General features: G+C 43.2%; 1 protein-coding gene across 1 annotated transcript in view; it reads right to left on the bottom strand.

Annotated features, from left to right (window-relative positions):
- Positions 1–24,852, bottom strand: part of LOC122814067 (matrix metalloproteinase-17-like) — a 180,938-nt gene that overhangs the window by 56,329 nt on the left and 99,757 nt on the right. Inside the window, exons 2-3 of the mRNA XM_044086676.1 lie at positions 14,437–14,569; positions 12,176–12,314 (exon numbers count right to left, since the gene is read on the bottom strand). Of these exons, the coding sequence (XP_043942611.1) occupies positions 12,176–12,314; positions 14,437–14,569 (272 nt within the window). The remainder of the gene's footprint in view (positions 1–12,175; positions 12,315–14,436; positions 14,570–24,852) is intronic.

Below are 24,852 nucleotides of genomic sequence, written 5' to 3'. Positions count from 1 at the left end.
GTGGGCACCAGGGCATGGTGTGCATGTGTTAAAAAGGTGGGTACCAGGGCATGGTGTGCATGTGTTAAAAGGTGGGTACCAGGGCATGGTGTGCATGTGTTAAAAAGGTGGGTACCAGAGCATGGTGTGCATGTGTTAAAAAGGTGGGTACCAGGGCATGGCGTGCATGTGTTAAAAAGGTGGGTACCAGGGCATGGTGTGCATGTGTTAAAAGGTGGGTACCAGGGCATGGTGTGCATGTGTTAAAAAGGTGGGTACCAGAGAATGGTGTGCATGTGTTAAAAAGGTGGGTACCAGAGCATGGTGTGCATGTGTTAAAAAGGTGGGTACCACAGAATGGTGTGCATGTGTTAAAAAGGTGGGTACCACAGCATGGTGTGCATGTGTTAAAAAGGTGGGTACCAGGGCATGGTGTGCATGTGTTAAAAAGGTGGGTACCAGGGCATGGTGTGCATGTGTTAAAAAGGTGGGTACCAGGGCATGGTGTGCATGTGTTAAAAAGGTGGGTACCAGGGCATGGTGTGCATGTGTTAAAAAGGTGGGTACCAGAGCATGGTGTGCATGTGTTAAAAAGGTGGGTACCAGGGCATGGTGTGCATGTGTTAAAAAGGTGGGTACCACAACATGGTGTGCATGTGTTAAAAAGGTGGGTACCAGAGCATGGTGTGCATGTGTTAAAAAGGTGGGTACCACAGCATGGTGTGCATGTGTTAAAAAGGTGGGCACCAGGGCATGGTGTGCATGTGGTAAAAAGGTGGGTACCAGAGCATGGTGTGCATGTGTTAAAAAGGTGGGTACCAGGGCATGGTGTGCATGTGTTAAAAAGGTGGGCACCAGGGCATGGTGTGCATGTGTTAAAAAGGTGGGTACCAGGGCATGGTGTGCATGTGTTAAAAATGTGGGTACCAGAGCATGGTGTGCATGTGTTAAAAAGGTGGGTACCAGAGCATGGTGTGCATGTGTTAAAAAGGTGGGTACCAGGGCATGGTGTGCATGTGTTAAAAAGGTGGGTACCAGGGCATGGTGTGCATGTGTTAAAAAGGTGGGTACCAGGGCATGGTGTGCATGTGTTAAAAAGGTGGGCACCAGGGCATGGTGTGCATGTGGTAAAAAGGTGGGTACCAGAGCATGGCGTGCATGTGTTAAAAAGGTGGGTACCAGGGCATGGCGTGCATGTGTTAAAAAGGTGGGTACCAGGGCATGGTGTGCATGTGTTAAAAAGGTGGGTACCAGGGCATGGTGTGCATGTGTTAAAAAGGTGGGTACCAGGGCATGGTGTGCATGTGTTAAAAAGGTGGGTACCAGGGCATGGTGTGCATGTGTTAAAAAGGTGGGTACCAGAGCATGGTGTGCATGTGTTAAAAAGGTGGGTACCAGGGCATGGTGTGCATGTGTTAAAAAGGTGGGTACCAGGGCATGGTGTGCATGTGTTAAAAAGGTGGGTACCAGAGCATGGTGTGCATGTGTTAAAAAGGTGGGTACCAGGGCGTGGTGTGCATGTGTTAAAAAGGTGGGTACCAGGGCATGGTGTGCATGTGTTAAAAAGGTGGGTACCAGGGCATGGTGTGCATGTGTTAAAAAGGTGGGCACCAGGGCATGGTGTGCATGTGTTAAAAAGGTGGGTACCAGGGCATGGTGTGCATGTGTTAAAAAGGTGGGTACCAGGGCATGGTGTGCATGTGTTAAAAAGGTGGGTACCAGGGCATGGCGTGCATGTGTTAAAAAGGTGGGTACCAGGGCATGGTGTGCATGTGTTAAAAAGGTGGGTACCAGGGCATGGTGTGCATGTGTTAAAAAGGTGGGTACCAGGGCATGGTGTGCATGTGTTAAAAAGGTGGGTACCAGAGCATGGTGTGCATGTGTTAAAAAGGTGGGTACCAGGGCATGGTGTGCATGTGTTAAAAAGGTGGGTACCAGGGCATGGTGTGCATGTGTTAAAAAGGTGGGTACCAGGGTATGGTGTGCATGTGGTAAAAAGGTGGGTACCAGAGAATGGTGTGCATGTGTTAAAAAGGTGGGTACCAGGGCATGGTGTGCATGTGGTAAAAAGGTGGGTACCAGAGAATGGTGTGCATGTGTTAAAAAGGTGGGTACCAGAGCGTGGTGTGCATGTGTTAAAAGGTGGGTACCAGAGCATGGTGTGCATGTGGTAAAAAGGTGGGTACCAGAGCATGGTGTGCATGTGTTAAAAAGGTGGGTACCAGAGCATGGTGTGCATGTGTTAAAAAGGTGGGTACCAGGGCATGGTGTGCATGTGGTAAAAAGGTGGGTACCAGGGTGTGGTGTGCATGTGTTAAAAAGGTGGGCACCAGGGCATGGTGTGCATGTGTTAAAAAGGTGGGTACCAGGGTATGGTGTGCATGTGTTAAAAAGGTGGGTACCAGGGCATGGTGTGCATGTGTTAAAAAGGTGGGTACCAGGGCATGGTGTGCATGTGGTAAAAAGGTGGGTACCAGGGTATGGTGTGCATGTGTTAAAAAGGTGGGTACCAGAGCATGGTGTGCATGTGTTAAAAAGGTGGGTACCAGGGTATGGTGTGCATGTGTTAAAAAGGTGGGTACCAGGGCATGGTGTGCATGTGTTAAAAAGGTGGGTACCAGGGCATGGTGTGCATGTGTTAAAAAGGTGGGTACCAGGGCATGGTGTGCATGTGGTAAAAAGGTGGGTACCAGAGCATGGTGTGCATGTGTTAAAAAGGTGGGTACCAGAGCATGGTGTGCATGTGTTAAAAAGGTGGGTACCAGGGTATGGTGTGCATGTGTTAAAAAGGTGGGTACCACAGCATGGAGTGCATGTGGTAGAAATGTGGGTACCAGAGCATGGTGTGCATGTGTTAAAAAGGTGGGTACCAGGGCATGGTGTGCATGTGTTAAAAAGGTGGGTACCACAGCATGGTGTGCATGTGTTAAAAAGGTGGGTACCAGAGCATGGTGTGCATGTGTTAAAAAGGTGGGTACCAGGGCATGGTGTGCATGTGTTAAAAAGGTGGGTGCCACAGCATGGAGTGCATGTGGTAGAAATGTGGGTACCAGAGCATGGTGTGCATGTGTTAAAAAGGTGGGTACCAGAGCATGGTGTGCATGTGTTAAAAAGATGGGTACCAGGGCATGGTGTGCATGTGTTAAAAAGGTGGGTACCAGGGCATGGTGTGCATGTGTTAAAAAGGTGGGTACCAGGGTATGGTGTGCATGTGTTAAAAAGGTGGGTGCCACAGCATGGAGTGCATGTGGTAGAAATGTGGGTACCAGAGCATGGTGTGCATGTGTTAAAAAGGTGAGCACCAGGGCATTGTGTGCATGTGGTAAAAAGGTGGGTACCAGAGCATGGTGTGCATGTGTTAAAAAGGTGGGTACCAGGGCATGGTGTGCATGTGTTAAAAAGGTGGGTACCAGAGCATGGTGTGCATGTGTTAAAAAGGTGGGTACCAGAGCATGGTGTGCATGTGTTAAAAAGGTGGGTACCAGAGCATGGCGTGCATGTGTTAAAAAGGTGGGTACCAGGGCATGGTGTGCATGTGTTAAAAAGGTGGGTACCAGAGCATGGTGTGCATGTGTTAAAAAGGTGGGTACCAGGGCATGGCGTGCATGTGTTAAAAAGGTGGGTACCAGGGTATGGTGTGCATGTGTTAAAAAGGTGGGTGCCACAGCATGGAGTGCATGTGGTAGAAATGTGGGTACCAGAGCATGGTGTGCATGTGTTAAAAAGGTGGGTACCAGAGCATGGCGTGCATGTGTTAAAAAGGTGGGTACCAGAGCATGGTGTGCATGTGTTAAAAAGGTGGGTACCAGGGCGTGGATTGCATGTGTTAAAAAGGTGGGTACCAGAGCATGGTGTGCATGTGTTAAAAAGGTGGGCACCAGGGCATGGTGTGCATGTGTTAAAAAGGTGGGTACCAGGGCATGGTGTGCATGTGTTAAAAAGGTGGGTACCAGGGCATGGTGTGCATGTGTTAAAAAGGTGGGTACCAGGGCATGGTGTGCATGTGTTAAAAAGGTGGGTACCAGGGCATGGTGTGCATGTGTTAAAAAGGTGGGTACCAGAGCATGGTGTGCATGTGTTAAAAAGGTGAGCACCAGGGCATGGTGTGCATGTGTTAAAAAGGTGGGTACCAGAGCATGGTGTGCATGTGTTAAAAAGGTGGGTACCACAGCATGGTGTGCATGTGTTAAAAAGGTGGGTACCAGGGTATGGTGTGCATGTGTTAAAAAGGTGGGTACCACAGCATGGAGTGCATGTGGTAGAAATGTGGGTACCAGAGCATGGTGTGCATGTGTTAAAAGGTGGGTACCAGGGCATGGTGTGCATGTGTTAAAAAGGTGGGTACCACAGCATGGTGTGCATGTGTTAAAAAGGTGGGTACCAGAGCATGGTGTGCATGTGTTAAAAAGGTGGGTACCAGGGCATGGTGTGCATGTGTTAAAAAGGTGGGTACCAGGGCATGGTGTGCATGTGTTAAAAAGGTGGGTACCAGGGCATGGTGTGCATGTGTTAAAAAGGTGGGTACCAGGGTATGGTGTGCATGTGTTAAAAAGGTGGGTGCCACAGCATGGAGTGCATGTGGTAGAAATGTGGGTACCAGAGCATGGTGTGCATGTGTTAAAAAGGTGGGTACCAGGGCATGGCGTGCATGTGTTAAAAAGGTGGGTACCAGGGCATGGTGTGCATGTGTTAAACTGGTGGGTACCAGGGCATGGTGTGCATGTGGTAAAAAGGTGGGTACCAGGGCATGGCGTGCATGTGTTAAAAAGGTGGGTACCAGAGCATGGTGTGCATGTGTTAAAAAGGTGGGTACCAGAGCATGGTGTGCATGTGTTAAAAAGGTGGGTACCAGGGCATGGTGTGCATGTGTTAAAAAGGTGGGTACCAGGGCATGGTGTGCATGTGTTAAAAAGGTGGGTACCAGAGCATGGTGTGCATGTGTTAAAAAGGTGAGCACCAGGGCATGGTGTGCATGTGTTAAAAAGGTGGGTACCAGAGCATGGTGTGCATGTGTTAAAAAGGTGGGTACCACAGCATGGTGTGCATGTGTTAAAAAGGTGGGTACCAGGGTATGGTGTGCATGTGTTAAAAAGGTGGGTACCACAGCATGGAGTGCATGTGGTAGAAATGTGGGTACCAGAGCATGGTGTGCATGTGTTAAAAAGGTGGGTACCAGGGCATGGTGTGCATGTGTTAAAAAGGTGGGTACCACAGCATGGTGTGCATGTGTTAAAAAGGTGGGTACCAGAGCATGGTGTGCATGTGTTAAAAAGGTGGGTACCAGGGCATGGTGTGCATGTGTTAAAAAGGTGGGTACCAGGGCATGGTGTGCATGTGTTAAAAAGGTGGGTACCAGGGCATGGTGTGCATGTGTTAAAAAGGTGGGTACCAGGGTATGGTGTGCATGTGTTAAAAAGGTGGGTGCCACAGCATGGAGTGCATGTGGTAGAAATGTGGGTACCAGAGCATGGTGTGCATGTGTTAAAAAGGTGGGTACCAGGGCATGGCGTGCATGTGTTAAAAAGGTGGGTACCAGGGCATGGTGTGCATGTGTTAAAAAGGTGGGTACCAGGGCATGGTGTGCATGTGGTAAAAAGGTGGGTACCAGGGCATGGCGTGCATGTGTTAAAAAGGTGGGTACCAGAGCATGGTGTGCATGTGTTAAAAAGGTGGGTACCAGAGCATGGTGTGCATGTGTTAAAAAGGTGGGTACCAGGGCATGGCGTGCATGTGTTAAAAAGGTGGGTACCAGGGCATGGTGTGAATGTGGTAAAAAGGTGGGTACCAGGGCATGGTGTGCATGTGTTAAAAAGGTGGGTACCAGGGCATGGTGTGCATGTGTTAAAAAGGTGGGTACCAGAGCATGGTGTGCATGTGTTAAAAAGGTGGGTACCAGAGCATGGTGTGCATGTGTTAAAAAGGTGGGTACCAGGGTATGGTGTGCATGTGTTAAAAAGGTGGGTACCACAGCATGGTGTGCATGTGTTAAAAAGGTGGGTACCAGAGCATGGTGTGCATGTGTTAAAAAGGTGGGTACCAGGGTATGGTGTGCATGTGTTAAAAAGGTGGGTACCAGAGCATGGTGTGCATGTGTTAAAAAGGTGGGTACCAGAGCATGGTGTGCATGTGTTAAAAAGGTGGGTACCAGGGTATGGTGTGCATGTGTTAAAAAGGTGGGTACCACAGCATGGTGTGCATGTGTTAAAAAGGTGGGTACCAGAGCATGGTGTGCATGTGTTAAAAAGGTGGGTACCAGGGTATGGTGTGCATGTGTTAAAAAGGTGGGTACCAGAGCATGGTGTGCATGTGTTAAAAAGGTGGGTACCAGAGCATGGTGTGCATGTGTTAAAAAGGTGGGTACCAGGGCATGGTGTGCATGTGTTAAAAAGGTGGGTACCAGAGCATGGTGTGCATGTGTTAAAAAGGTGGGTACCACAGCATGGTGTGCATGTGTTAAAAAGGTGGGTACCAGAGCATGGTGTGCGTGTGTTAAAAAGGTGGGTACCAGGGTATGGTGTGCATGTGTTAAAAAGGTGGGTACCAGAGAATGGTGTGCATGTGTTAAAAACGTGGGTACCAGGGTATGGTGTGCATGTGTTAAAAAGGTGGGTACCAGAGAATGGTGTGCATGTGGTAAAAAGGTGGGTACCAGAGCATGGTGTGCATGTGTTAAAAAGGTGGGTACCAGAGCATGGTGTGCATGTGTTAAAAAGGTGGGTACCAGGGCGTGGATTGCATGTGTTAAAAAGGTGGGTACCAGGGCATGGTGTGCATGTGTTAAAAAGGTGGGTACCAGAGAATGGTGTGCATGTGGTAAAAAGGTGGGTACCAGAGCATGGTGTGCATGTGTTAAAAAGGTGGGTACCAGAGCATGGTGTGCATGTGTTAAAAAGGTGGGTACCAGAGCATGGTGTGCATGTGTTAAAAAGGTGGGTACCAGGGTATGGTGTGCATGTGTTAAAAAGGTGGGTACCACAGCATGGTGTGCATGTGTTAAAAGGTGAGTATTTTTTGATTAGAGCAGCACTGAAGAACAGGTGGCCAAAGTGGATTGTACATTTTGCAGATACAATGTGTCTGTCCTGTAGTTAGAGGAACTGTGGAGGGAGACAGCGCTTGTTATTTTCTCTGCCTTCACCTACTCGTGACTTTTGTAATTCATGAAGTCCACTTACAGGTACAAAATGAAGGAAACTTACATCCAGAACATGAAAAGACACACATTTTTATCATATCTTGATGTTCTGTGTTGATGCGTCAGAATTACACTCAGTGCTTATTATATTTTGTTATATCCTAAAGTGTTCATTATGGGGACTGACATACAGACAGCACTTTGTGTTTCACTCTACTCATCTTCTTCCCAAAATGTACTTTTTGTCCCCATAACATGGCACATTCTAGATGTAGTAAATTAGACATTTTTCCCTGCATTTAGTTTTAATAATATGGCTGTGAGTCAACAATTCCTCAAGATGTCTCTGGAAATAATGTGTGTGTGTGTTTGTGTGTGTGTCTTTTAATGAAGCAACTTGATTTATGCTAATGATGAGCTAAAAAGTCTTTCATGACCCATTTAAATATTCTTCCATATCAAGCACGTGATACAGACCTTTATTAAAAATCAAAATCTGGAATTCCTGGCTAGTTTCCTAAACCCCACCCCTGTCATATTCTTGCTTAGGTTTCAGAATTGTGTTGCAAGTCTATGAGTTCTACTCATTCACTTCATAGAGCTGGTAAAGCAGATGAAAGACAACTTGTGGTATTTCATACTGTCCAAAATTTTCTACAGTTACAACTGTGGCCAGCAAAGAAAGCACTAACCCAATAATTTATTTACTCTTGTAGTATAACTCATTCCAGATCTACTACAACTGCCCTTCTGATTGTAACTCACAACACACTTGCTCACTGCCCCTTGCTCTAAATGGCAAATGCCCTAATGCCCATTAGCCTCACTTTACTTAATTACTTAGCCATCCTAACTCCCTGTGTTATTTAACTATATAGCCTTACTAGAACCCTAATTCTAACTCCAAAATTCACAGCTGGTTCCTAACCGGAACCCCTCTCTTTAACCCTAAAACTCTACTCCATCTTCTTAAACCTAAAATCCATGATCTCTCCCAAAACCTAAAACTCCACTGCCCCTCCCAAACTCTAAAGTTCCCGATCACTTCCTAAATCTAAAATGCCACTCCCCCTCCCAAACCCTAAAGTTCCCAATCACTTCCTAAATCTAAAACTTCATTTGTCCTCCCTAAACTAAAAACTCCCCTGATATTCACAAACCTAAATCTCCCCTTCCACTTCCTACACTGAAATCCCCTTCCTAACTGCTGTATGTTACATTGATTTACACTCTCACCCCCTTCCATTCCATCTCCACAGCTGCCACATTTACCTTGCCCAAACTCAAATAGTGTGTTCAGGTAAAATGTATCATTCACCCCTATCTCCACCCCTTGTCTAACCTCTTGTGTAAATTAGAGTGTAAAAGGCAGCCTGTGCAAGTTAAGATGCTCGAATCTCTAGCTGTGAGACAGTGATCTTCAAGCACAAGCACATGGTCTCAGGTCCTTGTAGCTGACCTGCTCATACCTTTTCTTTGCAAAAAAAATTTCCAACAGCTAACTCTTAAGTAAAAGTTGCATTTTAGCTGGTGTGTGTGCTTTATAGCACTTTACTGACCTCAACAACATATTCTTTCAGAATGTAATATTACAGGAGGAACGTAAGTGTGAAAATAGCAGAAAGAATGCAGTCTCGTCTCCTCTATGTCATATAAGTAAAAAATATTCCCTTCTGAAACAGCACAACATATGAAAGGAAAATATGGTGGCATTTTTACTTATTGGTTTTACAACCTACAACAAGGAAAAATGGAAATGTAGTTGAAGGGACGTAATTGTACATGACCACAAAACTACACTGACCAAGATGATATGAATAGGAGAAAGCAAGTCTAGGAAATGGTTACCTACGGCTGAGAATTATATCGCTAATGGATCATTTTGTGTAAAAATCTGAACAGCTGTTTCACCCAAAACTACAGTTTTCAAAGATGTGCCTCAAGGGTCTGCTGTATCACCTGTTTTGTTTTCGGTCTTTGTTAACAGACTCTTCACAATGATCTGCAATTAATGCCGATCAGCTTACAAATGGATGATATGGTTATCTCTGAGTCTAGCCCTTCCACTCAATAATCACAGTAACTAAAAAATGCTCCTTCTTTACAGCTGGCTTCAGAAAATGCAACTAACACTAATATTAATTAAACAAAGGTTATGATATTTGGAACCCTCAAAAGCTTTCTTTTTTACTCTCAAACTGACACATTTACAATAACTAAAAGACAACTGTGATGATTGGAGGTACTGCCAGCCCTGCCAAGAGAAATAGGGCAGTGGATTTGTAACATATGCCAGCACAGCTAGCTGGAATTTTGTAAATAATTATATGTCATTGTATATCAAACTGATTTGTACAGATGATTGCTCTGAAAATTTATTTGTGATGTTTGCTTGTGTTAAAATGCATCAACAGTGCACCCTTCTGGAAGGAAAATAAATGTACATGTATTATTGTAACTGAATTAAATGTATACATTATTAACAGCATTTACTGAAAGTGAAGAGGTTAATCTTAATCTACCTGACTTTGCAAAGTATTCTTGAAATGAAATTACTTTATGGATTAAACCATAAAGATGTTATCCTACAGTTTTAAATGGAGACAGAAACGCAATGCCTGTGCTAGAGAATACTTGGTAGCTCCTGCAGGAAGAGTGAAATGGTTTTATGACTTTCATGAGATCTGAGCAAAGCTCTGTGTGTATAATAACACATAGGTGCTAAAATCAGATGACCAGTTGTGTGTGATGTCATTTTTGTAAACCAGAAATAATATTTAGATATTAGTAGGAGTTTGCGCTCAGCATTCTGAATTCTGTCTTGGATCTGACAACAAGGACCATTCACACACATTATCTTGCCTTGCTCTATTCAGTAAGTAACTTAACTAGGAAACAGTAATTCTTTTAGTCAATAAGGAATAGATAGTAAGATTAGAAGTACTGTTTTTCTATAACTGTGTGAAACTTTTCATCAGTGTTATTTTAATATTCCCTGTGACTGAAATTCAGGTGTTTACTATAAATAGATATTTAGTATTTTCATTTTTTTTTATTTTTTATTAAATATATTAAAATTTTTCATTGTCACTGGTCCGTTTTCGAAAATATTTAAGTTTTGGGAGTATTTGCACATATTTATTTGGTGATAACTCTGGCCATTCCTGAAAGCCTTGCTTTTTGGTCAATATTACCATTTGTATTAATATTAACTTCACTCAGCATAACTGGATACCCTTTTAAGAGCCTTATAGTAACTTTCTGGTGGCAGTGAATCTACCTTATAGTCTGGGCAAAGTTGGTAGAGCGGGTAGTCTGTGCCAGCCTTTCCCAGGTGTGTGTGTGTTTGTGTGTGTGAAAATTAAATCTCAGAGTGTGTGTCAGCTACTTGGGGCAGGGACACAAAGCACTGGTTTAACAGTGTCAGTGGGGAGCCTCATTGGGGACCTGGGGAGAGACAGATAGAGACAAGTAAAGCCCGTGCTGAGTGTGTTCCCTGTGTGCTCTTAAGGGAAATTGTGCTTGATGCAGAGAGGTCTGCATCTGGAAATACTGAGCGTATCCATTTGTATTCCAAGTGAATGTCCCTCTCCAGTGTCAGTGGTGAGGATTCAGGCTCTTTGATTACTGGCCCAGCATGGGGACATCACAACTATTACCCACTTCTGCTATCAAGGAATATGGCTCAACTAACCATTAGGTTTTTCAGTAAATCATTAACATGCCAAAAGCCAAAATTAACAAACTATTCTGTGCACAGAGATTGAAGACTTTTTTCAGCATAAAGTAAGAGTACAACTGGGAAAGGTATATTTCCAGCATAAATAGAATATATCCTCCCTTTTATGTTACCCCAAAGAAAACCTACCTGACTTACAAGTATTAGTTCTACTTCCAGCTCACTTCCTTCCCACGTAACACACTATATACTCTGGTTGAATATCAGTGGGATGGCCCAAATTAATACTGACTTTAATGTAACATGTAAATTTTGATATATATAGTGAAGCATAAACTGCTCTTTTACAACACACACACACACTCTTACTCATACATGTGTGCACACACACACACACACATGGACACACACACACATATGTATGCACACAAACACACACACACACGGACACACACACACAAACACACATATGTATGCGCACACACACACACACACACACACACACACTCATCCACGCAAATACACATGCACACAGGCACACATTGTGTCCGTCTCTGAAACATCCCAACTCTACATTTTTTTCCCACACTAGCATACTTCCCTTTTTAGGTAAAATTGGATGTTTAAGCACTGTATATAACATTAGTAACAATTCCTGATGGACAGCTCATGGCAGCTCAAAAGCTTGAGTAATTGTAAAGTCTATGTTGTTCCAATAAATGTATTGCATCACATCAGTGTTCAAGTGTCTTTGTGTTTCCCTAAAAATAATAGCGTACCACACTTCAGCTACACTGACCCATCTGCCCTCCAATCAAAAAGACTTATGTATAGGGTGCCCAGATCTCGACTGAGCTGCACTGCCTTCAGAAGATAACTGCCCTTATGGTGGCTAATTCTTTCCTACCACTCACCTCTTCCTCTCCAGGGAGATAGAATTGTCATTATAGTGGTCAGATCATTTTTCACAGCAACTCCATCATGCCCCCAGTGAGGGAAAGCTGTCCCCCAATGTCTTCACCATTCTGTCCTGTCCAGCCTATCTCCCCATTAAGGTGAAAATATTATTTGGGTCCTCATCCTTGCTCAGGCTGACTGCCTAACTATGACCTATTACTGAAACTGGGTCAATCGCATAACAGACATGCAGTTTTTATGCAAACAGGCTAACTTGATAAGGTGAGACTCTAAAGACTGTTAGTGTGTGAGAGAGTGTGTTGCACAAGCAGTGTAGAGAAACTAGAATCTGCAGACATGCATTTCTACTTTAGGAAAACAAACATTATGAGAAAAATAAGCAGCCAAGGCTCATTAAGCAGTTGGATGAAATTGTTACATATGCAATTGCAATCATTTGTTAGTTGATTGAGTAGATTGCTTACTTCCAAGTCAAGGTTTTCTTTTTCCAGGCAATTCCAGTGTGAGCATAGCGCTTTCTGCGTCGTCTCATCCATTCAGCTGTCCCGATAATGTCTGGGAGAGAGCAGCGAGGCTTCTGCATCATTTCCAGAGTGGTTTTATCTGTCAGAAACAGGCAGGATGGTTAGCATGGATATGGAAGATGGACATAAATAAAAAGAGAGCAGGAATTTATGTACAGGTAGTAAAAAAGTGTGCAGCCAGAGGAGTGAAGATTAGAATAATATAAAGTCTGAAGAAGGGCGTATGACATAGGTGGGTCTGAAGCATTCAGCAAATGTGGTGAGCAGTGTTAAGGGCAGTGAGGTGTGAAAATATTCAGCAAATAAGGTAGCCAGTCTTCTGGGGAGCAAGTGTAAAAACATTTAATAAGCAGGGTTGTCTCTGTTGGCATACAGGTTTGAACACTGATACTGATGCAGATAGCCTGGGTCTGATTAATAGACATGGCATGTAAAAGCTGACCTGCTGAGGTGGGTTGGACTGACTGGAGACTGAAGTTCCTATTTCCAGGGAGGGAGAGGTGTTTCCTGGTGCAGAATTATCCACTTTTGGAGACCAGAAGACTAACCTAAGGTACCTAAGTATGGGTGCCCCCCACCATGGGACAGCATGTCTAGATGGCAAAATTAGAGATGGAGATACCATAGCTGGGCCAGCATTACATACACTGAATGCTCTGCATACAGGATCTGTAAGGGGATCACTGAGATATCATAGAGGAAATCACAGACATCATACACAGTGATCTACCCAAGTTATCAAGTAGGTAAATACAGACAGTTATACAGGATGGCTTATCTGGGGTCTCAGGAAGGAAATCAGAGGCAGTAATACATGATGGCCCACCTAGGATAATAGGAAGAAAGTAACGACAGTCATACAAGACCGCCGATCCAGGGTACCAGGGAACCGTATATGATGGTATAACAAACATGTAGCGAAGCTGAACTCAGGAGCAGTCATACATGATGACGTAGACAGGGTGGCACGAAGGACCTGAGACAATCGTATATGATGGTATAACAAACGTGTAGCGAAAGGGAACTCAGGAGCAGTCATACATGATGACGTAGGCAGGGTGGCACAAAGGACCTGAGACAATCGTATATGATGGTATAACAAACATGTAGCAAAGAGGAACTCAGGAGCAGTCATACAGGATGACTTAGACAGGGTGGCACGAAGGACCTGAGACTACCGTATATGATGGCCTGCTAGCAACAGATTTTGCTGTCTTTGTCAAACAAGATGGAAGAAAGAATTGGTCAATAGTGATGTGGTGGAATAGGTGGATTGTCGGGGGGGGGGGGAGTCAAAAAAGTCAGTAAACAAGATAAATAAACCTGGAGGAACAAGTGTATAAAATATTAAATAAGGTAAAAGGTCTCTGGGAAACACTTGTGAAAAGACTTAGTCAGTGATGTGAGCATTAAGTAAGGAAACACGAGTGAAAATATTCACTAAAAAAGGTGAACAGAGTTTTGGAGAATAAGCATATGAAAACATTTAATAAAATGAAAAAGTTCTGAGAATGGGTTTTACATTTTTTAAACAGTATGACAAGGTTCTAGAAAACATTCAGGAAATATCCTATAAAACTGGAGACCAGATGTGAAAACACTCTGTACAAAAGAGTAAAAAATGGCTTTGGGGACTGGTTACACATTCAAGAAATAAACTGAATACATCTCTGGGTAGCAGATACTAAAACAGTCTGTAAATAGTGAAATGATTCTGGGGAACACTAATTAAAATATTTTGCAAATATTGATGTTTCCAGTGTTTTGCTGTCACTAAAAATTAAAAAGACCAACAGCCATTCCAGCCTGCCAGGTTTTATGCCTGTCAGTGATGGCCTTCAGCTGTAGAGCTACTTAAAAAAAGTTGGAACTGTAAATATATGGCTTTTTTGTAGTAATTGCAGTGGTGGTGCTGCGGTAGCATTGTCGCCTCACAGTAAGACGCTGTCCGGTTTGATTCTCAGAGCGTCTTCTGCGAGGAGACATGCGTGAATGGGCGTACCTTCATTGAAGGTTGTGCGTCAGGGCTGGCAACTTGGTACGTAAAAATCTACTGCCAATCATTAGCAGACCGGAGTTCTGCTGTGGCAACCCCTAACCAGGAAAAGCCGAAAGACACAACAACAAGTGACATAAAAGTTTTGTCGGTATCGGGCACATGAGGCAGAAAGACTCGATTAGTAAATAGGATTAGTACATACCCAGCACTCCTGTTTCTTTCAGTCCAGCAAACCTCTGCATGGTTTTAATGGCACTGATTAAACCTTCTTGTGTCTGAAGCCGGCCAGTGAGGGGATCTGGAGCAGGGAGGTAGCCATATCTTGTCAGCCAGTCCTGAAATAAATACAGAGGCAATGTTACATTTGCACAAGCACAACAGAAAACCAAAGGAAAAAAGTCAAGTAATCTTCTTGTCATGCAATGTCCTTTCAGAGTGTGGATTATTGGCAATTTGTATGTGCCATGTGTTTTAATAGGGCTTGTCAGGTAAATCCACACAGATCTAGTATATTAATTCATTTGTATGTGCCGTGTGTTTTAATGGGGCTTGTCAGGTAAATCCACACAGATCTAGTATATTAATTCATTTGTATGTGCCGTGTGTTTTAATGGGGCTTGTCAGGTAAATCCACACAGATCTAGTATATTAATTCATTTGTATGTGCTGTGTGTTTTAATGGGGCTTGTCAGGTAAATCCACACAGATCTAGTATATTAATTCATTTGTATGTGCCGTGTGTTTTAATGGGTTTTGTCAGGTAAATCCACACAGATCTAGTATATTAATTCATTTGTATGTGCCATGTGTTTTAATACGGCTTGTCAGGTAAATCCACACAGATCTAGTATATTAATTCATTTGTATGTGCCGTGTGTTTTAATGGGGCTTGTCAAGTAAATCCACACAGATCTTGTATATTAATTCAATTGTATGTCCCGTGTGTTTTAATGGGGCTTGTCAGGTAAATCCACACAGATCTAGTATATTAATTCATTTGTATGTGCCGTGTATTTTAATGGGGCTTGTCAGGTAAATCCACACAGATCTAGTATATTAATTCATTTGTATGTGCCGTGTGTTTTAATGGGGCTTGTCAGGTAAATCCACACAGATCTAGTATATTAATTCATTACAAATTTCATCAAGACCAGCCATCTGAGCTTGACACAATGGCTTTCAGCAAAAATTCATTAACATAATATGCAAATATTCTCAGCCACAATGAAGACGTCTGTACCCATACCCGCTGTACTCATCATAACTAATATAACAACATCAGAGGTCATCAGACATTGGGGGTAAGTTAGTTTCCATGGCTGGAGGCACAGTGACCATGCTTTGAGGCAGCAGAAGTAGCACGTTACTGTACACTAAACAAGCAGGTGGTCTTCATCGTATTTGTAGATGAGCTATATAGTACAAACAACAGTGATTACACAAAAATTCAATTCATTAACAGACGTGTGATAACAGGAAAGAATTCACTGTCCTACACAGGAAGTAAGTAGCAGCTGCAGTTCTGTTAGTTACAGTGATACACTGTAGAAAATAAATGAACCCACCACTCCAACACAACATAACTCACATACACACACACACACACACACACACACACACACACACACACACACACACAGAAAGTGAGCACTAGCTACAGTTCTGTTAGTTACAGTGTTACTGCTGTATTACATAAACTAACCAACCATTCCAACACACTATAACTGAGACTCACGTGTGTGTGTGTGTGTGTGTGTGTGTGTGTGTGTGTGTGTGTGTGTGTGTGTGTGTGTGTGTGCTAAACATGTAGGTACCAGGGCATGGTGTGCATATGTTAAAAAGGTGGGTACCAGAGCATGGTGTACATGTGTTAAAAAGGTGGGCACCAGGGCATGGTGTGCATGTGGTAAAAAGGTGGGCACCAGGGCATTGTGTGCATGTGGTTAAAAGGTGGGCACCAGGGCATGGTGTGCATGTGTTAAAAAGGTGGGTACCAGAGCGTGGTGTGCATGTGTTAAAAAGGTGGGCACCAGGGTATGGTGTGCATGTGTTAAAAAGGTGGGCTCCAGGGCATGGTATGCATGTGTTAAAAAGGTGGGCACCAGGGCATGGTGTGCATGTGTTAAAAAGGTGGGCACCAGGGTATGGTGTGCATGTGTTAAAAAGGTGGGTACCAGAGTGTGGTGTGCATGTGTTAAAAGGTGGGTACCAGAGCATGGTGTGCATGTGTTAAAAAGGTGGGTACCAGAGTGTGGTGTGCATGTGTTAAAAGGTGGGTACCAGAGCATGGTGTGCATGTGTTAAAAAGGTGGGTACCAGGGCATGGTGTGCATGTGTTAAAAAGGTGGGTACCAGAGAATGGTGTGCATGTGTTAAAAAGGTGGGTACCAGAGCATGGTGTGCATGTGTTAAAAAGGTGGGTACCAGGGCATGGTGTGCATGTGTTAAAAAGGTGGGAACCAGAGAATGGTGTGCATGTGTTAAAAAGGTGGGTACCAGAGAATGGTGTGCATGTGGTAAAAAGGTGGGTACCAGAGCATGGTGTGCATGTGTTAAAAAGGTGGGTACCAGGGCATGGTGTGCATGTGTTAAAAAGGTGGGTACCAGAGAATGGTGTGCATGTGTTAAAAAGGTGGGTACCAGAGAATGGTGTGCATGTGGTAAAAAGGTGGGTACCAGGGCATGGTGTGCATGTGTTAAAAAGGTGGGTACCAGAGAATGGTGTGCATGTGTTAAAAAGGTGGGTACCAGAGAATGGTGTGCATGTGTTAAAAAGGTGGGCACCAGGGCATGGTGTGCATGTGTTAAAAAGGTGGGTACCAGGGCATGGTGTGCATGTGTTAAAAAGGTGGGTACCAGAGAATGGTGTGCATGTGTTAAAAAGGTGGGTACCAGAGTGTGGTGTGCATGTGTTAAAAAGGTGGGTACCAGAGAATGGTGTGCATGTGTTAAAAAGGTGGGTACCAGAGAATGGTGTGCATGTGGTAAAAAGGTGGGTACCAGGGCATGGTGTGCATGTGTTAAAAAGGTGGGTACCAGAGTGTGGTGTGCATGTGTTAAAAAGGTGGGTACCAGAGTGTGGTGTGCATGTGTTAAAAAGGTGGGTACCAGAGTGTGGTGTGCATGTGTTAAAAAGGTGGGTACCAGGGCATGGTGTGCATGTGTTAAAAAGGTGGGTACCAGAGAATGGTGTGCATGTGTTAAAAAGGTGGGTACCAGAGAATGGTGTGCTTGTGGTAAAAAGGTGGGTACCAGAGCATGGTGTGCATGTGTTAAAAAGGTGGGTACCAGGGCATGGTGTGCATGTGTTAAAAAGGTGGGTACCAGGGCATGGTGTGCATGTGTTAAAAAGGTGGGTACCAGAGAATGGTGTGCATGTGTTAAAAAGGTGGGTACCAGAGCATGGTGTGCATGTGTTAAAAAGGTGGGTACCAGAGAATGGTGTGCATGTGTTAAAAAGGTGGGTACCACAGCATGGTGTGCATGTGTTAAAAAGGTGGGTACCAGGGCATGGTGTGTATGTGTTAAAAAGGTGGGTACCACAGCATGGTGTGCATGTGTTAAAAGGTGGGTACCAGAGCATGGTGTGCATGTGTTAAAAGGTGGGTACCAGGGCATGGTGTGCATGTGTTAAAAAGGTGGGTACCAGGGCATGGTGTGCATGTGTTAAAAAGGTGGGTACCAGAGAATGGTGTGCATGTGTTAAAAAGGTGGGTACCAGAGAATGGTGTGCATGTGTTAAAAAGGTGGGTACCAGAGCATGGTGTGCATGTGTTAAAAAGGTGGGTACCAGAGAATGGTGTGCATGTGTTAAAAAGGTGGGTATCACAGCATGGTGTGCATGTGTTAAAAAGGTGGGTACCAGGGCATGGTGTGTATGTGTTAAAAAGGTGGGTACCACAGCATGGTGTGCATGTGTTAAAAAGGTGGGTACCAGAGCATGGTGTGCATGTGTTAAAAAGGTGGGTACCAGGGCATGGTGTGCATGTGTTAAAAAGGTGGGTACCAGGGCATGGTGTGCATGTGTTAAAAAGGTGGGTACCAGAGAATGGTGTGCATGTGTTAAAAAGGTGGGTACCAGAGCATGGTGTGCATGTGTTAAAAAGGTGGGTACCAGAGCATGGTGTGCATGTGTTAAAAAGGTGGGTACCACAGCATGGTGTGCATGTGTTAAAAAGGTGGTACCAGAGAATGGTGTGCATGTGTTAAAAAGGTGGGTACCAGGGCATGGTGTGCATGTGTTAAAAAGGTGGGTACCACAGCATGGTGTGCATGTGTTAAAAAGGTGGTACCAGAGAATGGTGTGCATGTGTTAAAAAGGTGGGTACCAGGGCATGGCGTGCATGTGTAACTGAGACTCACACATGTGTGTGTGTGTGTGTGTGTGTGTGTGTGTGTGTGTGTGTGTGTGTGTGTGTGTATGTATATATATATATATAGATCCCTATCGGATTACCAAAGTTTCAAAACTTCAAACATCATACAGCCGAGATCATATGATCGAATGGTCAAAGTTTTGAAACTAAAATAAAACAAAAATTTTTAATGTTTTTTCAGGGACACAAGCTCCCCTGCGCGCCCCCCCCCCCCCACATCCCCTGCTAATTAAATATATCAAATCTGAGATCGCACTACAGTGAGGAAAACAGTAATTTTACCATTCCGCCTTGTATGGCGACTTGATCTCCATTCAGAATGTTCAAAGTTTCAAAAAGCCTAGCCAAGAGTTTAGCTCATGCATAGACAGATCAGCACCCGATGCCCCTGTCCAGCAGGGACACGGGATCAGCACCCGATGCCCCTGTCCAGCAGGGACACAGGATCAGCACCCGATGCCCTTGTCCAGCAGGGACACGGGATCAGCACCCGATGCCCTTGTCCAGCAGGGACACGGGATCAGCACCCGATGCCCTTGTCCAGCAGGGACACGGGATCAGCACCCAATGCCCTTGTCCAGCAGGGACACGGGATCAGCACCCGATGCCCTTGTCCAGCAGGGACACGGGATCAGCACCCGATGCCCTTGTCCAGCAGGGACACGGGATCAGCACCCGATGCCACTGTCCAGCAGGGGCACAGGATCAGCACCCAATGCCCCTATCCAGCAGGGACACGGGTGGAATCCCAGGGGTGTATTTTCTATTTCCCATCCAGTTATTCAGATTGCGCTTAAAAAGGGGTAAAGAGGTACTCTGCTTGACGTGGAGAGGGAGTCTATTCCATAGATGGGGGAGTCACTTGGACACAAATCTGACCCACCAGCAAGTCCTATTGATGTTAAAGACCAGGTTGAGGCTGCTTGTGCTGTTACTTGAGTGGAGCTTGACTTACGGATATGCAGCAGTCCCATCAAGGCGGGGTCCGAGATCTCCTTCTATGCCAGACAGAGGTCACTTCTGAGGAGTCTGTATGAAACAGAGTAGAGGGATAGGGCTTTTAGCCTGGGTATGGTAGATTTTTGAGGCCCTGGATGCTCCTGGTGAGGAACCTCTGTAGTCTGTCCAGTTGCTGCATGTAGTTTATGAGCTACATGCCAAATGGGACATTGTACTCAGTAATGGGCCTTATAAGGGAAGACTACAGGGATGTTATGACCTCCTTGTTAATGGATGAGATACTCTTACTTATGAGGTGGGGGTCTATATTAGAACACTGAAGTTTAAAAACTTTGAATGTCCTAATATCGAACCCTATTCAACGAAAGTTGAAAACATTGAACATACAGAACAGCAAATTTTTTTCCTAGGGATAAAATTTGCTGTTCCAAAACACATACACGCAACACAAGCACACCAAACAAACAGCAATCCACACACACATACACCTAAAATCTTACACCTAACTCTACACTAAACTATACATACACCACTAACTGTCCACTTACCTTAACCCAAACCCTAAGGTCCGTCACTATCACACACTCACCTCACCTGCGCCCTAACCCTAACTCACCTACCCCACCCTAACACTCACGTCCACACAATCACACACTTACCTGACCCTAACTCACCTAACCTGCCCTAACCCTCACATCCACACAATCGCACACATACCTAACCCGCGCCCTAACCCTAACTCACCTAACCTGCCCTAACCCTCATGTCCACACAATCGCACACTTACCTGACCTGCGCCCTAACCCTAACTCACCTAACCCACCCTAACCCTCACGTCCACACAATCGCACACATACCTAACCCGCGCCCTAACCCTAACTCACCTAACCTGCCCTAACCCTCATGTCCACACAATCGCACACTTACCTGACCTGCGCCCTAACCCTAACTCACCTAACCCACCCTAACCCTCACGTCCACACAATCGCACACAAACCTAACCCGCACCCTAACCCTAACTAACCTAATCCGCGCTCAATCGCACACTTACCTGAACCCGACCCGTAACTTTCCACCACAGCGCTGAAAATACCGAAGCAACAGAAATGGACAACCAAATTCTTTCCATAGGAAAAAAATTGGTTTTCTGTCACTTCGATATTTTCAGCATTCGCTGAATACGGTTCAATATTAGAACATTCAAAGTTTTGAAACTTCGATGTTCTAATATAGACCCTGAGGTGGGCCATGTAGAAAGCTTTCTGTACAATGGAAGCAACATGGTGGTCAAAAGTCAGTCTGCTATCAGTCTGGGTGCCCAAATCCCTCACGACTGACTGCGTGCTTAGAACATTGTTTTTAATGTGATAATTTGTGGGAACATCTCTCTCCCCAAAGGGGATGATGATGCATTTTTTTGTATTCAGCGTAGACCATGCTTTTGGCACCAGTCATTTGTTTGGGGGAGATCCTCTTGGAGGATGTCCATGTCACTAGGGGAATTGATGACAGCTCCCAACTTGCAGTCATCTGCAAACTTGGTCAGCCATAGCCCACTGGTTTTGGTATGTACCTCAGAAAAGTGTATGCCAAATAACAGAGGCCCCAAGACTGAACCCTGGGATATGCCAGTCGATACAGGTCTACTGCTTCAGGTGGCTTCCCCTATTTTGACTAGGTGGATTCTATCAGTCAGTCAGTTGGCTACCCATCTGGTAATATATTGATTGATGTCTAGTTGAGAGAGTTTATCTATTATGCCCGAGTGGGGAATAGTGTCGAAGACTTTGGCCAGGTAAAGGTTGGTGGTGTGCACTGTCTTCCCCTCATCCATGGCTTTGGTGACTGTCTCAAAAAAGTCAACCAAATTTAACAGACATGACCTCCCCCCTTGATTAAGCCAAACTTTGTGGGATCAAGTGTTTGGAGGTTGCAAATGTCCTTGCTAATGAGGTCCATGATGGTCCATTCCATAGCCTTGCAGATCAGGCTAGTTAGGCTGATGGGTCTATAATTTCCTGGATCAGTGGATGCTCCACCTTTGTGTAAAGGGATGACAGTGGCTGTCCTCCAGTCAGCTGAGACAAAACTGGTACTCAAGTTTTGGTTGAATAGGGTGCCTAATGGTGCTGCAAGTTCCTGCCTGAGTTTATATAGGATGCAGCCTGGGATGTTATCAGGTGCCACAGAGGCTGTATTTTTTGCCTTTGAGTGAGCAGTGATGACCTGTTCCCTGGATATAAGGCATGATATTGAATGTCTTTGCTATCAGCAGAAGAGATAGAAGAAACATTTGATTGCCTCTACCGGTATTAATTTGTGGGAGGCCACAGAACATCAGGGAGAGGGAATTTGCCCTTTCCCCACTGTTGTGATTTCAGAGTTGGTAAGCAGGAGGTGTGGGAGTACTACAACATTTTTTTTCTTTTAAATAATAAACAGAAGGAGACGGCAGGGCAATATGCTCCGATGTATAAAATACCAATCCGAAACTTCGTAGACTGCAGTACACCATCAGTGGCACAAAACACAGTCCAAAATCAGCAGTTTTCACTTCAGCAGAAATTGTGTAAATGACTTCCAAGCGATAATAGGAACAAACTGTTTTATTAACAGATAAAAAGGCAAGTGCTTTCACCATAAAGGCTTCCTCAGGCCAATTATAATTAATCTTTAAAGTTTTACTTAAATACTCAAAGCACTGGTGACATCACTTCCCTTCTCTCAATTAAAATCAATGAGGTTTTAGTTTAAAATGTTCATTCAGAACTATGGTTAAAACATACAAGTCTATGCATACCAAAAAGTATAGCCAATTTACAATAAAAACTACAACTATATATAAACTTAAAACATAGGTAAGATACTCGTATATAACTACAGGGCTCCTTTCTATCATATACATTGCGTACAGACAACTTAAAACTATAAATTGCTTCCATGCATGCATTGATGTAAATATGGGATATAGACTTACAAATATGTAAAAATCCCACTTTTCACACATAAATGCATGAAAACAAAAATACTAACAATCATATATCTTTTATACAAAAGAGTTACATAGAACATGGACACAACAATTGTATTTGTACAGAAACAAACTAAGAAAAAGCACTCGTGTGGTGGTTATACCGGTTAAATAGGAAAGTATAAATCTGTCCTTTTGTTATTTTGCATTTTGGCCTTCTGGGATCAATGTTTTGCCATTTGATATTTTTGTATCTCGATATTTCAAAGTACATCCATATATATATATATATATATATATATATATATATATATTTATTTATTTATTTTATTTATTTATTTTACATTTGTTGACCGGGAATGTCCGACTAGGTTCCACAGAGCCTGTTTTCAGCGGAGGCCCGGGAAGAAATGCTCCAGACTCTATATATATTATATAAGACTATATATACACACACACACACACACACACACACACACACACACACACACACACACATACATACACATGTATATATATATATATATATATATATATATATATATATATATATATATATATATATATAATATATATATGTATGTGTGTTTAGATTTGACCTAGACAGGGGGTGTAAAAGAAATGTTTATGTAAGTTAGGTGTACATATTTATTAATATGTTTATTTATTGTTTTATTTATCGACATTTAATTAATGGGAAAGTCTGACTGGGTAGAATCCCATTTTCAGCTGAGGCCGGAGGAAAAAAGCTCCAAATTAGTACAAAATATTTTAAGAAAAATAATTATACCATCATCAAAAATAAAACCAAAACATCTGCAGTTTAAATAATTATAAGAAATTAGACATAATATAAAAACTTTGGTTAAGAATCGATACAATGTATATAATAATAATTTAATATTTAGAAAACTTTTAGACAGTTTGTAGAGAAATTAATGGTAAGTTAGTCTAATACAAACAGGCACTGCAATATGAAGTGAGGGAAAAACAGGCTTATGGTATATTTAGAGAGAAAGTCAGGGAAGAGAATTAGATATCAGTAAGGAATTAAGTGAAGAAGGGAGAGTGAGGAGGGAATGAAAATCTGCTTGTTCACATTTAGGGATGTAGTTTAATCTGGTTTTGAGCAATAACAGAGCCAGATTTTAGCTAGGAAGTCTTTCAGAGGGGTTTTGAAAGATGGGAGGAAGGATACAGACCCCAGTGCTGACCAGAGAAACTTGCACGATATGCTCATTCCAAGAGGTAGGTTTGTTTCTGGGCTTATATCACTCACAGGAATGACAGATCCATGCTATATGTCCATTGCTCATCCTCCAGGAAGAATGCATATTGGGCATTGTGAAGACTGGTAGAGAAGGGCGAAGGCTGCCAGCCTAGTCAAAAAGAATTTGATATATAATTCTGGCATTTGTAAATATAAATATAAAATACAGGCTTGTTTCTTTAATGAAAGAAAACACTGTAAAATGCGAATTTCAAGATTGTAGCAACATTGCCATCTGTTGTAAGGAAAACTAAGCCAAGCATTTCAAATGTTCTTTGAAATTAAAATCATGTTTTGTATGTCCTTTGAAGTTAGAACTTGGAGTCGATGAGTCTGGAGTAAGTATCCTGCCTATTGTTTTAAGGCTAAAGTTAATGACCAGAATTTGCATGCAGGATGTCCTTTATTGCTCTAAGTGTAAAAGAATGTAAATGCAGTTCTGTGTGGCTGGGAACCAGGAAAGTGTAAACAAAAGATGTAATGTTTTAGCAAAACTGCAGTTTCAATTTAAACAGTGAGAACCAGAAATTATTAAGCATTTTTGTCTTGCTATCCAACTTATCAGCACTCTGTCTGTGTCTTAAGTAAGTTATTTCAGAAGTATGTTTTCTTGGAGTAATAGCTAGGAAATTAGAAGAAAGTTAGACTAAGTGTTTTTCTGTTATGTCAGAACTGTACTACTGAATTATTTTAAGTTTGTGTGATCTCTGAACTCTTGAACAGCACTGTGGTGTAGTAGTATTGTCATGTGTTTTTAGTATTTATTATTAAATATTTGTAAACCCTTTTAACTGTTGCTGGTTTATGTAGAGATAATTAAGCTCTAGAGTACATTGCATGCTTATAAGTGATCCTGTAATAAACCCTTCCAAAGGCTTAAGATTACTTAAGTTACACTACTATTGGATAATAATATTGCACAGTAGTAACTGGACACCCTTTTAAGGGCCTTTGGGTAGCTGATAATTATTAGCTGGTGATGGCAGTGATTACTATGGTATAGTCTTGGTAAAGGGGCACAGCTGGAGAATCTATGTCAGC

Source organism: Protopterus annectens, chromosome 10.part0, assembly GCF_019279795.1.
Source record: "Protopterus annectens isolate FY-2018-M chromosome 10.part0, PAN1.0, whole genome shotgun sequence".
Classification (NCBI taxonomy): Eukaryota; Metazoa; Chordata; order Ceratodontiformes; family Protopteridae; genus Protopterus; species Protopterus annectens.
The sequence above is the reverse complement of the archived record's forward strand: the minus strand, read 5'-3'. Positions and strand labels throughout refer to the sequence as shown.